At 39.5% G+C, this 17411-nt stretch overlaps 1 protein-coding gene across 4 annotated transcripts in view; it reads right to left on the reverse strand.

Moving 5' to 3' along the window:
* The window catches only part of FAM168A (family with sequence similarity 168 member A), a 206907-nt gene that overhangs the window by 56707 nt on the left and 132789 nt on the right, over positions 1-17411 (reverse strand). For all 4 annotated transcript variants that reach the window (XM_086678270.1, XM_086678272.1, XM_086678269.1 and 1 more), the window contains one exon: positions 10240-10327. In XM_086678270.1, the coding sequence (XP_086534396.1) occupies positions 10240-10309 (70 nt within the window). In that variant the 5' untranslated portion in view covers positions 10310-10327. The remainder of the gene's footprint in view (positions 1-10239; positions 10328-17411) is intronic.

Raw genomic sequence — 17411 nt, forward strand, 5'->3', positions numbered from 1 at the left:
AAATAAACATTAAATTTTTTTTTAAAAAGATGTGGTATATACAGATATATGTGTGTGCGTGTGTGTGTGTGTGTGTATATATATATATATATACACACACACACACACACCCCCTCTCACACAAATAATGGAATATTACTCAGTCATCAAAAAGAATGAAATCTTGCCATTTGCAATGACATGGATGGAGCTACAGAATATTATGCTAAGCAAATAAGTCAGTAAGAGAAAGACAAATACCATGATTTCACTCATATGGGAAGGCAGGGGAAAAGGGGGCTACAAAAGACAGAGAACAAACTGAGGGTTGATGGAGGAAGGTGGGTGGGAGATGGGCTAGATGGGTGATGGGTATTAAGGAGGGCATTTGTGACGAACACTGGGTATTACACGTAAATGATGAATCACTAAATTCTACTCCTGAAACTAATACTATACTATATGTTAACCAACTAGAATTTAAATAATTTTGAGAAAAAAAAAATGAAAAGAGTTCTATGTATGGATGGTGGGGATGCTTGCACAATAATCTGAATGTATTTAATGCCACTGAACTGTACACTTTAAAATGTTTAAGATGTCAAATAATTTTATGTTATGTGTATTTTACCACAATTAAAAAAAAAAGACAGGACTTAGTAACTGACTTTAGAAGGCAAAAGAAAAAGCAGTATTAAGAAGGACTCCTATGTTTCTGATTTGAGGGAATAGGTGAATGATGGTACTGATTACAAACTGATAAAAGGAAAAATGCATTATAAGGTAATAGGCTCAGTTTTAGACATGATGCATCTAAACAAAATAGGAGACATTCATGGAGAAGAGGTTCTGAAGACAGCTAGATAATAAACTGGTCTGAAGCTCAGAAGAGAGGTTTGCTGTAGAGCTAGAGTTTATGAATCATCAGCCTACAGACAGTAGCTGGAACTAAGATGAAAGAGAAAGTGGGCTCTTGGGCAACACCAACTTTTACTGGGTGAGTGGGGAAAGAAAAACTGGAAAGCAGACAGATTCAGGAACAGCCAGAGAGGAAAAAAGGAAAAACAAACAAAAATAAACAGAAAGACTATGTTGTAATCAATGAAAAGCAAGGAATGAGAAAACTTCCAGAAGGGAGGGATCTGGAGTTTCAAATGATATAGAAGTGTCAAATTAGAAGAAAGGCTGACAAGGGTCCACTGGATTTAACAACAAGGAGATTACTAGTAACCAAAGGGAGAAGAGTTAGTAAGAATTCTTCTTAGAGACCTATTTCAGTCATAGGTGAAAGTAATTAATTGACCTGAAGTCTTTCCTGAGTAGACATTCAGTCTGAACATCAGAAGGGAGTTTTGTGGAGTAGTTTTCACCATTTCCTGGGCTCATCTAAGATCCTAATCACTATGGTGTCCAAAAGATAGCCAAGTTGGCTAGAGCAGTAAAAGCACTTGCTTTGTAATGCAGAAAATCTGGGGTTTGGGTTCTGCTATACAATGTGACCTTGGGAAGCCTGATCCCATCATTTCATCTGGAAAATAAGGGCTATCTCCCTAGACTTGTTATAAGAAATAAATGTGAGGGGGAAAAACCCCACAAAAGGTTCTTTGCAAAGAACAAACTAGTTATAGTTAGTCTTAAAACCTCCATCAGGTGATCCTCACAAAGGAGGGTGAAGGGTGCAGGCCGGGGTCATTGAAGAGAAAGATACTCTTTTTTAGTCTCACTGACATTACAATGATTATTCACTGTATCTGCACACTGTCAGCTTAATTATCAAGGTCTTCCACCTGAAAAACTGTGTCAAATACAAATATACTTCTTAAATCCACTGTTTTTTTTTTTTAAGCATAAAAAGCACTCTAGGAAAAGAAAACTGAAAAATGACAACGAAGTCTTTGAACAGATCAATTTCCTAGTTTTCCAACCTTGAGAGTCATGTGTTTTGTTGGGGTATTTGAAGTATTTCAATGGTAATTGCTGTGAGCTGAAAGCACGAAATTCATTTAGGGCCCAGCACAGGAGTGGGGGAAAGGATATGAGCTGGTATGGACCAGCAGAGGATTGAGAAGTAGCCAGGAGAGGATGTAAGATGAAACCTTGATGTTGCTCTGTGGTAAAGAGACAATGAATACACAAACCCGAAACAGGGGGACCCAGTTCCAACATTTCTGCAAAACACTTCTCCATCTTCTCACCTATAAGATTATGGATTACTTTAAGAGGTCCATCTATTCTCACATTTCAGAATTCTTTCCAATTGGGTTTTGGAAACTTCACTCCAAATCAATGGCTGGCCCTGTTACATTTATTACTTTCTGCTGTCTTGTGAAGAATAAATTCCTAACGGTTTCCCCCCACCCCCATTGCTTTTTTCTTTTTCTTTCAGATGATGTACTGAGGCCTAGAAAGTTTAATAATTTATCTGACATCACACAGTTTTTAAATGGTAGAATCAGGTCTAAATCTAAGTCACTCATTCTTTACCCCACATTCTTTCCCCAGTAGAGATATACTTAGTGTTGTGCATTGTAACAACTGTTAACTGAACACCACATTTGAGCCAGCCATGGTGCCTTAGACTTCATAAACATTTTCATGGGCCTGTGAACCAACCATCTGTATAGATCATGACTCTATTTTAGAGTTGAAGAAAATGAGACTGAGAAAAATTAAAGAACTCACCCAAGGTCCTACAGCTAATTAGTGGCAGAGCTTGGAGTCCACCCCAGATCTGATAGATTCCAATATCTGTCTTCTTTTCAGCATCTATTCTAGATCTCTGGTGATGCTTGGACACTCTCAGCATCAGAACATTTTAAGGAAAAGGGAAGGGAAGGGGAGGGAAGGGAAGGAGAGGGGAAGGGGAGGGGAAGGAAAGAGAGGGAGGGGAGGGGAGAAGGGAAGAGAAGGGAAGGGAAGGGAAGGGAAGGGAAGGGAAGGGAAGGGAAGGGAAGGGAAGGGAAGGGAGGGGAGAGAAGAGGGGAAAGGAAAGGAAAGGAAAGGAAAGGAAAGGAAAGGAAAGGAAAGGAAAGGAAAGGAAAGGAAAGGAAAGGAAAGGAAAGGAAAGGAAAGGAAAGGAAAGGGGTATGGAGAATTATTTAGGTCTTGTCTACATTGCAAACTTCTGGCAGAGAAATGTTTCTGAGGCCTTTCAGAAAAAGAAATGCCCCATTCTTTAAAGAGCCCCCTGGTATGGTAAATCTATGTGAAGGGTATTTAAGTGTTCACTGTACTTACTATCTTTATTAACTGGCTCAGGCTGCCATAATATAATACCACAAACTGAGTGGCTTTGACATTGATTTCTCGCTCTCTGGAGGATGGAAATATGAGATCAGAATGCCAGCCCAACTGGGTTCTAGTGAAGGTTCTTTTCCTGCCTTGCTAATGACAGCCTTCTTGCTGTGTCCTCACATGGCAGAGAGAGAGTTCTGGTGTCTCTCTTCCTATGAGAGCACTAATCCCATCATGAGGGCCCCATCCTCAGGACTTCAACTAAATCTAATTATCTTGCAAAGGCCCGAACTCCAAATAATATCACATTGAGAATTAGAGTGTCAACATATGAATTTGAGGAGACACAAATATTCAGTCTATAACACTATGTTTTAAGTGTTTTAAAGTATATGGACATAGTATATTCTCTGAATTCTCTTTTCCAAGATGCACAAGGAGCTAATTATAATCACTTCACAGGACTGTTGCAAGTATAGAAATATTGTCTGTAAAACACTGAGATCAATTTTTGGCACACAGTAAGTGCTCAGTAAAGGAGTTTAAAAAGGACGTGAAAATACTGTCATTTGACTAGCAGACAGCTGTTCACTGAAATATACTGTATTGCTGTATACCATGATTTACAATAGGAAATAAATATCTGGTCTTCATCTTTATTCCTAGTGCAAAGCTCCTAAAACCACTGGAATTTCCTAAGTGATAAGAGCCATAAAGGTATCTTGACATTCAAAATAAACTCCTTTCAACCACATCTGTTTATGTTAATGAGTGACATCTGGAAAGCAATGGGGACAGGTTTGCCAGGGGAACCAAACATGTGATTGGAGAGTTGGAACTTTCAGTCCCACCACCCTGACCTCTGGGGAGAGGAGAGGGGCTGCAGCTTGAATCAATTGCCCATGGCCAATGGTTTAATCAATCATGTCTATGTAATGAAGTCCCCATAGAAGGCAAAAAGGACAAGATCTGGAGAGCTTCCAGGCTGGTGAACACATGGAGGTGCAGGGAGAGTGGCACACTCTGGAGCTTCCGTGCTCGTTTCTACATTCCTTGCCCTATGCATCTCTTCCATCGGCCTGTTCCTGAGTTATATTCTTTTACCATAAACCAATAATCTAGTGAGTAAACTGGTTTCCTGCGTTCTTGAGCTGCTCTACCAGATTAAATGAACCCAAGGCAGTGGTTGTGGGAACCTCTGATTTACAGGCTATCAGTCAGAAGTACAAGTAACAACTTGGGCGTGCGATTAGCATCTGAAATAAAGACAGTGTTGTGGGATTGAGCCCTCAATCTGTGGAATCTGACACTAACTCCAAGTAGATAGTATCAGAATTGAGTTGAACTGTAGGATACCTGACTGGTACTGGAGAACTGCATGGTGTGAGGAAAAAACCCACACATTAGAACTGATGTCAGAATCATAATTGTGTAGTTATATTTTATTTCCGTCTCAGATTCCACAGAGAATTTCAAATCCGTTTTTCCAACCTCTGTTCCATGTGGCCACTACCCCATTACCTCTGAGGCAGATGAGACCACAATGAACTTGACCTTCCACTTTTGCTTCTACTGCCCTTCACTAGCCTATTCCAAACTGCTGGCCAGGAGCAGGCTTCTAGCCCCTCCAAGGTAAGGCTCCCTAGTCCTAGAAACTGAAAAAACAACCCTCTCATCTAGCTTATCACTGGGAACAGTAAAAGGAGTACATATTTTAAAACATATCAGCTTACTATAACAGGAAGCACATATACTTTGAAATCATAAAGACCTGATATTTCCTCATCTTTTAGAAGCTATATACACTGGCCAAGTTTTATGACCTGAATTAAACCACCAATTAAACCACCATTAAAAGATGATCCTATGGGGTTTGTGATTAGTAAGATTAATTATAGAAAGTACTCAGCATGTGTTTGCCAAATGGTAATACTCTTTAACATAACCATTACTGTTATTAACAATAACAAATGTTTACTCTAATGCATTACATTTGGCATTTGCTTATAAATTATCTTACTTGGGTTTTCTATTTCCAGCACTATGGAGAAGATAACCTGAAAATCTACTTACTACATAACATCTTGAAAAGCTGGATAACAAACACTTCATGTCATATAATAAACATAAGCAGAGTTGAGATTTTAAGAAAGAAAAAGAGATCCCCAGGAGTGAAAAACTGAAGAGGAAACTACCTCTCATAGCTGATGTTGGTCTGGGCAATTACAGGGCTTGCTTTATTTCGCCACTGGAGGTGGGAGATGAGGCGTTGGGCTCTGGGAAGGACAACGGAACTCGAATTCCCTTCTAAAAAGCTGGGATCTTGGAAGAATCATATTGTCAGTTCAAAAAAAAGGGGGAGTGCCTGGGTGTCTCAGTTGGTTAAGCATTCAACTTCAGCTCTGCTCATGATCTCACGGTTCATGGTTTGTGCCCCATGTCCGGCTCTGTGCTGACAGCTCAGAGTCTAGAGCCTGCTTCAGATTCTGTCTCTCTCTGCCCCTCCCCTGCTCGCACTCTGTCTCTCCCTCAAAAATAAACATTTAAAAAAATTTAAAAAAAAAAACGGACTCAAAAATACAGAGACAATGGAAACTTAGCTTAAAAAAGAAAGTTTCCTGAAGAATTTGAAACCTTGGCCTATGTGAAGTCTGAACTTACTCTATTTGTGTGGAGTTTATTCTTCCTAAGTGGCCTTAGAATCTGCAGCAGAGAAATTAACTTAAAACATAGTTTCAGGCTTAGAAACAAAGACACTCCTCCCTCTTTCCCTCGGGAGGAATACTAATTATTTCACTTAATTTTCACAACTGTCCTATGGAGTAAGTAATATTTTCTCAGTTTATAAAAGAAATTTAAGTTAAGGGAGATTAAGCAAGGTTAAGCTAGGTTAAAGTCACCTAGCTATTATCTAACAGAGCTGGGATCTGAATCTTGTTGTTCATTCAAAAAAAAAAATTTTTTTTTAATGTTTATTTATTTTTGAGAGAGACAGAGACAGAATGTGAGTGGGTTAGGGGCAGAGAGAGAGGGAGACACAGAATCCAAAGCAGACTCCAGGCTCTGAGCTGACAGCACAGAGCCCAACGCAGGGCTTGAACTCACGAGCTGTAAGATCATGACCTGAGCCGAAGTCAGACGCTCAACCAACTGAGCCACCCAGGCGCCCCTGGTTGTTGTTCATTCAATCAAAATACATTTACCAAGTTCTATACTACGTGCCAAGCAGAAACAAGGTCCACTTCCTTCCCAATATATCACACAGCCTAATCTTTTTTGAGCAAATCAATAGATAAATGCAACTGTTTTCTTCTTTCTCAAGTTTAGCAATTCAGTGAGAATGAATGCAGCCAGAATCACAGGAAACCCACAGGATTCCCCTGGGCTCTGTCTGCCAAAGTGGTTCAGTCCTCTCTGCCAAAGGGACTTGGGTTGCTGAGACACTAAACTGGGAAGAAAAAGAGCAACTACTGCTCGGTAGGTCCTGGTTTTGGCATTAATTTCTTAGAGTAAACACACAACAATTTTAGTATATCGTAAATATTTTCAAACAGAAATTTCAAAATATTTACTATTAATGTTAAGTAGGGACAATAAGGCTGTTGTGATAAACATAAACATATGAAATTGAAAGTAATAACAGCTATAGTTATATCAGGCTCAACATCCAACATATTTGAATGTTTTTTTGAGTTGCCTCGCATTAAGAAAATCCTGATTTACAGACACAAGTAGCTACGACTATTTGTGTTTTTTAAAAAATTAACATGCATTCTTAGAAGCTTAACACACTGATCATCTTATTTGTATACATACTTCATAAAAATAGTTCTAAATATTTTTAATAAATCAAATCACATTACTTGAGGAATTTCTGAAGCACCTTCCTAGTGTTTTTACAGAGCAAAGTATGGAACAATTAGACAAAGGACACTTAGAGAACCCTCAAGTTTCTGTCTAGGAAGTTAGGATACACAGTAAAGTGCAAAGTTATAAGAAGGAACCAATACATTCCAAAATTCACTGCCAATGACTCTCTTCTGGGACAAAACTCTCTACTCCCTCTTTCACTTCCAATCCTGCCATGAAGACCATTATTAATCTACTTTTTGAGTGTCATTTCCCACTTTTCCCCTTTTCTTTTTTTTAATAAAGATTTTATTTCTTTTTTTAAGTAATCTCCTTCCCAGTGTGGGGCTCTAACTCATGACTCTCAGACCAAGAGTTGCATGTTCTTTTGACTGAGCCAGCCAGGCGTTCCCCCACGTTTCCCCTTTCCTGCTCTTTTCTCCAACTAATCTCAAGTAATGACTGTATGTAATCTGACCATACCTTCTTACTTCCCCATGTGTTTATTCATATTGTTACCTTCACCTTGGATCTATAATCACTGTATTCTTTTTTTTTTTTAATTTTTTTTTCAACGTTTATTTATTTTTGGGACAGAGAGAGACAGAGCATGAACAGGGGAGGGGCAGAGAGAGAGGGAGACACAGAATCGGAAACAGGCTCCAGGCTCTGAGCCATCAGCCCAGAGCCCGACGCGGGGCTCGAACTCACGGACCGCGAGATCGTGACCTGGCTGAAGTCGGACGCTTAACCGACTGCGCCACCCAGGCGCCCCTATAATCACTGTATTCTTGAAGGCCCATGCTATGCTAAGCACCATGCTGGGCAATCTAAATACATTTTCTTATTTATTTCTATTACCATATGTTTTACCCATCTTTATTTATTTGTAAATAATAACATTTTTAAGTGCTTACTTTATGCCAGATATTATATGCTCAGTGCCTTACACTAGTTCATTTAATCCTTATGACAGCCCTAAATCAAAATAGTATCATACTGACACAAAAGTACACACACAGATCAATGGAATGGAATAGACAGTCCAGAAATAAACCCATGTTTATATGGTTAATTAATCTATGACAACGGAGGTAAGAATATACAATGGAGAAAAGACAGTCTCTTTAATAAATGTAGCTGGGAAAACTGGACAGCTACATGCAAAGGAATAAAAGTGGACCACTTTCTTAAGCCATACACAGAAATAAACTCAAAACAGATTAAAGACCTCAATGTGAGACAGGAAACCATAAAATTCTTAAAAGAAAACATCTCTCTGACACTGGCCATTGCAACATTTTTCTAGGTATGTCTCTTAAGGCAAGGGAAACAAAAGCAAAAATAAATTACTGGGACTACATCAAAACACAAAGCTTTTGCATAGTAAACCATCAACAAAATGGAAAGGCAATCTACTGACTGGAAGAAAATACTTGCAAATGATATACCCAAGAAGGGGTTAATATCCAAACTATATAAAGAACTTACATAACCCAACACCAAAAAACCCCCAAATAATCCAATTAAAAATGGGCAAGGGATCTGCATAGACGTTTTTCCAAAGAAGACATATAAATGGCAAAGAGACACATGAAAAGATGCTCAGCATCACTCATCATCAGGGAAATGCAAGTCAAAACCACAATGAGATATCACCTCATGCTAAAATCAAAAACACAAAAAAGAACAAGTGTTGGTGGAAAAAAAAGACCCCTTGTGTACTGCTGATGAGAATGCAAACTGGTGCCATCACTATGGAAAACAGTACAGAGGTTCCTCAAAAAATTAAAAACAGAAATAACATATGATGCAATAATTCCACTACTGTGTATTTACCCAAAGAACACTAATTTGAAAAGATATATGCATCTGTATGTTTACTGGAGCATTTTTTTCCAATAGCCAAATTATAGAAGCAACCTAAGTGTCCACTGACAGATGAATGGATAAAAAAGATGTGGGGCGTGTGTGTGTGTGTGTGTGTGTGTGTGTGTGTGTGAATGGAGTATCACTCAACCATAAAAAAGAAGATCTTGTCATTTGCAACAACACAGATGGACCTAGAGGGTATTACACTAAAGTGAAGTAAGACAGAGAAAGACAAATACCCCATGGTTTCACTTATATGTGGAATCTAAAAAATAATTAAACAAACACAACACAAACAGACCTATAAATACAGAGAACAGACTAATGGTTATGGTTGCCAGAGGGGCGTTGGATGGGGGATGCAAAATGAAGGGGAGTGGGAGATACAGGTTCTATATAAAAAATGAATTAAGTCACAAGGATAAAAGGGACAGCATAGGGATAGTCAATGATAATGTAATAGTGTAGTATGGTGACAGATGGTAAGTACATTTGTGGTAAGCACAGCACAACAGATAGACTTGTCCAATCAGTATGTTGCATACCTGAAACTGAAGTAATACTGTGTGTCAACTATACTTCAATTTAAAAAAACAAACACCTAAAACAAAGAATAAGTGTGAGGAACAAAGAAAAAAAAAAAAAAGAAAGGAAGGAAGGCAGAAGGTAATATTATAACGGGAATACAAAGGCTCTGGAAGGTTAAAAAAATTTGCCTAAGGCCAAGTATGGGAGAGAATGATTCCAGGAAGAGTGCTCTCTGAGCTCAGAGCGGAGCTCTTAAAGAACAAGGTGATGCTATCAGGGGACAATGGCAGTCCAGACAGAGGGACAACATACACAAAGAGTGAAGTAGGAAACAGCTTGGTATGCAGTTAAGGAAAAAGATCAGCTTTCAGGATCAGCAGACCTGGGCTCAAATATCTATTTTTGGTTTTGTTTTATGGCCTCTTACTGTGACTATGGCTTTCTCAACTGTCAAATGGTGATAAGAAGCTGTACCATGAAAAACTGGTTTAAAATTAAACATGATATGTGAAACTGTGCATCACAGGGCTAGGTCCATGGTAGGTATTCAATAAATGTTACCTCCCTTCCTTTCCCCTAGATGACAATTCAACAATCCTTAGTTGTAAGAATGTCATTTCCATCTCCATTGAACCCCAGACATATCTCTCTTCTACAAGTTCCCAAGCTTTACCAGGGCTTTTGGAGGCACAGTATACCAAAAGTCATTCAGCAAGTTATTTGGTAATGCCCTTAACCACCGTTTTTCAAAATGAGAACTATTTTCACACCACTTACCTGTGTAGGCCATGTTCTTAGGGTTGCCATAAGGAGCCCCAGGCTGCACGGGGCTATAAACAGGGTTCATTGTGGAAGACTGAGGATCCTATACAGAAACAAAGAAAATAGCACTGATTATTGATTGTTCATTTTCCCTGACATCAGTTTCCCTTCTATAATCTTCAACTTATACTCACAGAGAACAACATGGTATAGCAGAAAGAAGCAAAAAGCCATTTGTTTGTACTTGGCCCTATGCTATACACTTTTCTCCTTATACAAATGAAGATACTGAGAAGCAGAGAGGTGATACAACTTGCCTAATGTCAACCCAGACCTTTTGGCTTTTAGTTCAGAACCAGACCCACTATCCCACAGATGACTCTGCCACTGGTATACTGTGTGGCATTGGCCAAGTCACTTCCCCTCTCCAGACTCTAACATCGTGATGTCAAATCAATTAGTTTAGACTCTCTGAGGTCTTTTCCAATGCTAAGGATGCCAGTCCGGGAGTTGGGAAAGGATGCACTTCTACTGTTCATCAGGGGAGTGTAAGAGCCAAACAACAAATACACAGACTATTAGGAAGAGCAGCAAGTGTCTCACCAACCCTTTGCACCTGCAGAGGACAAGATACCAGTTACTAATAGATTTGGGAAAAATGGAAATTTATCACCACTGAGAATTTTAATGCAAAACACAGTCAAGATCTCTTTCAAAATTTGTTCAACAGAAAGAAACCTGGAAATTTGTGTGCAGTAAGTATCACCTGCACAAGTGCTCTGTTAATTACCTTAATGAAGCACATTCTCCATTCTGATTAATGGAAAAATCTGTCATTAAACTCTGTTTTACAGCCCATTTGTCCCATCTTGTTTAGAGAACCATCTCTGACACATAGGCCAGTACATGTTTGAAAAACTTGTCTCTACAAATATATTACTTACACTTCATAAAAATCAAACAATTCTCTCCTAACTAGGCTCACATGATGGATGGGCAATTTTTTAGGTCATTAACTTCTCTTATAGCACCTCAGGACAGGAAACAAGTCAAATGTCAAGACAGGCAGTCAACAACTGGCTTGATGACAATTGCTCTGAGTTAATTAAGTCTCTCCAGGCTTCTGGAATGAGAGGTGGTGTAAAGATGGGTTCCCAAGGAGAGGAAGGCAGGGTGGTCAAACAGGCAAAAAGGAAAATGCTACTGGTTAATTCCAGAGGCTAGAACTTCCTGAAAGGTAGCCAATGGGCAGCCCTGGCAAATGACCCCAAGGCAACAGGCTAGATTAAACTACTACCAGTAAATGAACTGAAAACTTGAGGATGAAGGTTACAGGATATATACATATTTCGGCACAATTTAAGGAGAAAATACCCCTTGCATCCAGAGTTATCTAAGAATATGGCCAGGTTAACATTCTCTCTCTAAATATAAGCACTCTCCTTAACAGATACTGGGAGAATTAAAAAAGATCTCAGAATGTCAAAATACACCACCAACCGTCAGGTGGTGCACACATGTAAATGATGATGGTGATGATGTGATGGCAGCAACAACACAGAAGACAACTTGTACACTTTTCCTGCCTTAGGTCTCTCTTCTACCCAACTAGTTCTTTGCTAAATAATGTGGCGTAAGCAAGACTGTTAAAGTGCTAAGCAGCACAACTGGCCCTGTAAACATCTAGTCACGCTCCTAATAAGAAGGTAATCCATGTTGCTGATTGGGCAAGGTATGAAAATGTTTTTCATAACCAAAGAAACTCAAAAACTTTGGAAATGGTTTCCTCCTGCTCCAAAATGAGGGCCTCAGCCTCAAAAGGATATCTTGACTGGGGGAGCACTCCACAACAGCATTGATTCCAAGCCCTACTGATGACTGACAGAAATGAGATATTCCATGGGTTCAAAATTTGGATTAAGAATGTGACAGCCACTTCTGGGGAAGCTGCTTGCAGGAAGAGACGGTCCCTGGCTTTCAAGGGTAAGTCAACCCTTTACGAGAGAATCCACATACTCTTAATAGTTTCAGGGACAGACTAAACATGAGTAGGAAGATCACAAGCTCTTTGATCAGACAGATTTAGGTTCAAATCCTAGCACTGCCACCTACCAAATGTGGGACCACAGGCCACTAACCTTTCTGAGCTTCAGTTTCCTCTAGCCTCAAAACGGAAAATATTACATACTTTATAAAGGTGTTGTAAGGTTTTCTTAAAACAGATTTATTGAGGTATAATTTACATATAGTAAAACTTACCCCTTTGGGGTATATAGTTCTATGACCCCTGAAAATGTGTAGTCATACAAACACCACCACAAGTAAAATATAAAGCATTTTCATCACCCCAAAAAGTTCTCTCATCTTTGTATTCAATACCCTCCCACTGATTCCCAGCCTGTGACAACCACTGATCTGTTTTCTGTTGCTCTATATATACACACATAACAACTTTTACTTTATAGATGAAGTAAGTGAAGCTGGAAAAAGGTAATGAACAGCCCAAGGTCACAAAGCAAGTTAAGGGCAGGGTCAAGACTAGCACCCCAAATGGATCAAAGACCTAAATGAAAGAGCTGAAATACAAAACTCATACAAGAAGGAAGAAAATATAGGCATAAACCTTTGTAACCTTGGATTGGCAATGGTTTCTTAAATATACCAAGAGTACAAACAACCAAAGGAAACAAAAATACACTGGATTAATCAAAACTAAAAACTTTTGTGCTTTAAAGACACCATTAAGAAAGTGAAAGACAACCCAGAGAAGGAGAGAAATTTGCTGACCATATACAGTTGACCCTTGAACAATGCAGGGGTTAGGGGTGCCAAACCCCTGTGCAGTCCAAAATCTGTAGGTAACTTTGACTCTCCCAAAACTTAACTACTAAGAACCTACTGCTGACTGGAGAATATAAACATTTGAATAACACGTATTTTGTCTATGTATTACATACTGTATTTTTGTAATAAAGCTAGAAAAAGAAAATGTTATTAAGGAAATCATAAGGAAAATACATTTACAGTATTATTGTACGGTAAAAAAAAATCCACGCGTAAGTGGACCCACACAGTTCAAACCCATGTTGTTCAAGGGTCAACTGTATAGGATAGGGGATTAGGGTTTTTTTAAGGTGTTGTTGTTGTTGTTGTTGTTGTTTTAATTCTGAGAGAGCAAGAGCACAAGTGGGGAAGGCGCAGAGAGAAAGGGGGACAGAGAAAATTCCAAGCAGGCTCTGCACAGACAGTGCAGAGATCGACATGGGGCTAGAACCCATGAACTCTGAGATCATGACCTGAGGCAACATCAAGAATCAGATGCTTGGGGCGCCTGGGTGGCGCAGTCGGTTAAGCGTCCGACTTCAGCCAGGTCACGATCTCGCGGTCCGTGAGTTCGAGCCCCGCGTCAGGCTCTGGGCTGATGGCTCGGAGCCTGGAGCCTGTTTCCGATTCTGTGTCTCCCTCTCTCTCTGCCCCTCCCCCGTTCATGCTCTGTCTCTCTCTGTCCCAAAAATAAATAAAAAACGTTGAAAAAAAATTTTTTTTAAAAAAGAATCAGATGCTTAACTGAGTCACCCAAGTGCCCCGGGTATTGTATTTGTATATAAATATAAATATCTGTATTTAAAAAATATAAAGAACTCTTATCTTGGGGTGCCTGGGTGGCTCAGTCAGTTAAGTGTCCGACTTCCACTCAGGTCATGATCTTGCGGTTCATGAGTTTGAGCCCTGCATTGGGCTCTGTGCTGACAGTCCATAGCCTGGAGCCTGTTTCGAATTCTGTCTCCCTCTCTCTCTCTGCCCTTCCCCCGTCTCTGTCTTTCTCAAAAATAAATAAACATTAAAAAAATTTTTTTGGGGGAAAAAAAAAACTCTTATCTTTACTCAATAATAAAAAGGCCAATAACTCAATTAAAAAATGGGCAAAGGATCTGAACACACATTTCTTCAAAGAAGTTATATAAATGATATAATGAGATACTACTTCTATACACTAAATGGCTAAAATAAAAAGATAACAAAAAGTGTTGACAAGAGTGTGAGGAAAATGGAACCCTCATACAAAGCTGGTGGGAATGTAAAATGACACAGTCACTTTAGAAATAAATCTGATAGTTCCTCAAATAATTAAACAGAGTTACAATATAATCCAGCAATGCCACTCCTAGGTATATAACACAGAGAAATGAAAACACATGTCCACATGAATGTTCACAGCAGCATTATTCATGATAGTCAAAAGATGGAAACAGGGGTGGCTTAGTCAGTGAAGCATGCAACTTTTTTTTTTTTTTTTTTTTTTACATTTATTTATTGTTGAGAGACAGAGAGACAGAACACAAGTGGGGAGGGGCAGAGACAGAAGGAGACAGAATCCGAAGCAGGCTCCAGGCTCTGAGCTGTCAGCACAGAACCTGACGTGGGGCTCGAACTCACAAACTGTGAGATCATGACCTAAGCCAAAGTTGGACCCTCGACCAACTGAGCCATCCAGGTGCCCCGAAGCATGTAACTCTTCATTTCAGCTCAGGATGATCTCATGGTCAGTCAGGGATCAAGCTCTGCATGAAGCCTTCTTGGGAGTCTCTCTCTGCCCCTCCCCCACCTCACTCTCTCTCTCAAAACAAAAACAAAAGAGGGAAACAACTTAAATGTTCAACTGGTGAATGGATAAATGGAATGTGATACATCCATACAATGAAATATTTGGCAATAAAAAGAAATGGAGTATTGATACATGATACAACATAAATGAATCTTGAAAACATTACATTAAGTGAAAGAAACCAGTCACAAAAGGTCACATATTACATGATTCCATTTATATGAAATTTCCAGAATAGGCAAACCTATACAAAGGTAGATTAATGGTTGCCTAGATTAGTTCATGACACATGAAACCTAGTAACTTCCAAATCCACATTTTCTCACAATAATTATTATAACGTAACATTCAACCACACATCCACACCCACACACACCCTACTTTCGTAACATTTCTTCCTGATCACACCTTAAGCAATTCAAACCCACCATACCCAAAAGTAAACTCAGAATCTTTTCCCAGCCCCATTCTTTCATCCTGTATTGCCTGTCTCAGAGTTACTGACAATCCATCCACCTAGCACCTAAGATAACCTGGAAGTTATCCTAAATGCCACCCACTCTTTCACACCTGATCATGAGCTCCCAAAAAACCCTACTGCCCCTGTTTTAAGTTTCATCATCTCTTGTCTAAACTACTACAACAGTGCCAAGAAGTCTATTTTTCCACAATCTAACCCAGTCTACCTCATCCTTGATATTCATTATTAAAACAAAGGTTGGATGGGTTACTCTCCTCAAAGGCTTTGGGAATAAAATCCAAATTCTTTCACATGGTGTACAATATTCTCTATGCTCTATGGGATAGGGCTTAGGAATCTATGCATTTATGTTTCCAAGGAGATTTTGAAGCCCAAATAGTTTGAAGACAATGCCTGAGACTCTCTTTCCCAAATGTCATTTGTCCCACATAAACTTGATAGAGGAACAACAAATATTCCTACCTACACTTGAGCTGGGAGAGGAGGAGAGACAAAATTTTCTAAAAAGTAAAATATATTGTATATCAGATAGTGGTAAATGCAGTAGAGAAATCCACTGAGGGTAGACAAGGAGTGCTGGTGGGGGGAGGGGAGGTGCAATTTTTTAAATGGCTAGAGAAAGTGTCATTGAGTGACATCTAAGCAATGAATAAGTTGAAGAAGCCAGCCATACAGCTGAGAGGAAACTGTCCAAGTAGAGGAAACAGCAAATGCAAATGCCCTGAAGTGGAACTATGTCTGAGAAACACCATGGAGGCCACTTTAGCTAGAAAGCAGCGAATGAAAGGGAAAAGAGTAGACAGTGACATCAGACAAGTAATAAGGGCCAAATCATGCAGAGCTTGTAGACCAGTATAAGGAATTTGTTTTTTATTTGAAATAAGAAGCCACTGGAGTATTTTGCGCAGAAGAGTGACATGATTTGACTTCATTTTAAGACTACTTTGGCTGCTGAGCTGAGATCAGATGGCAGGAAGGCAAATGGAAAAGAAGGGAAATTAGTCAGGATGCTATTTGAAATAATCCATATGAAGAATAATGGTGGCCTGAAATAGGGTGGTAGCAGTGGTGATAGTGGTGGTGGAAAGTAGTCATATTTTGGATATATTTTGAAGAACAGGCTGACAGCTATTACCAATGGATTGAATATGGAGTATGAGAAGGAGAAAGACATTAAGGATGACTCCAAAGCTAACTTGAGAAATTGGAATAATAAAAATAACCACTTACTGGGATGAGAACTATGAAGAGAGCATGTTTGGGAGTGAAAAACAAATTTGGATTTGGACTTAAATTTGTGATACCTAAGAATACTACTATTGATTGATAGTATAATCTATCAATGATTGATAGTACATTACTACAATGATTGATACACAATAGGTATTGTGTAGGGATTAACCATTACCAATATTATAAATATTACCTCTATTACCGGCAGCTACTATTTACTGAACATCTACCAGGTGACAGGCACTGCGCTAGAGACTTACCTTATTAAGTCCCTATAAGTCTTAAAAGGTCACAAGTGATCTTGCAATATAGGTATTATTTTCACTGTATTATAGATAAATAAACTTAAGTCTAGAGAAATAAAGCAAACTATCCAAAGTCTCATTACTAAGAATTGAGAAAGGTCAGTTTCATAACCAGGTCTGTCTGATTCCAATGTCTAAGCTACTTCCACCATGCTAGATGAAGTTCCTAGTCTCCCAAACCCAGCACTCGATTCTCCTCTGGAATGGCAGGCCCTGAGCCCTTCCCTTTAACTCAGGATCCCTTGTGACCTCGACAGATTCCTCTCATGGAGGCAGTTCATATCTACCTGCTGGGTCCCAGCGGGGCACACACAGTCAGTTACAAGAGAATAAAAGCACTGCCTGCCTGACGTCTACAATCCCAGCTGCCATACACTCACTACCCATCCGACCTGATTTCACTTCTTTAGTAAGAAAAGTAAGGGGCGCCTGGGTGGCGCAGTCGGTTAAGCCTCCGACTTCAGCCAGGTCACGATCTCGCGGTCCGTGAGTTCGAGCCCCGCGTCAGGCTCTGGGTTGATGGCTCGGAGCCTGGAGCCTGTTTCCGATGTTGTGTCTCCCT

The sequence above is a fragment of the Puma concolor genome, chromosome D1 (genome assembly GCF_028749965.1).
Source record: "Puma concolor isolate L17-30 chromosome D1, mPumCon1.1.hap2, whole genome shotgun sequence".
Classification (NCBI taxonomy): domain Eukaryota; kingdom Metazoa; phylum Chordata; class Mammalia; order Carnivora; family Felidae; genus Puma; species Puma concolor.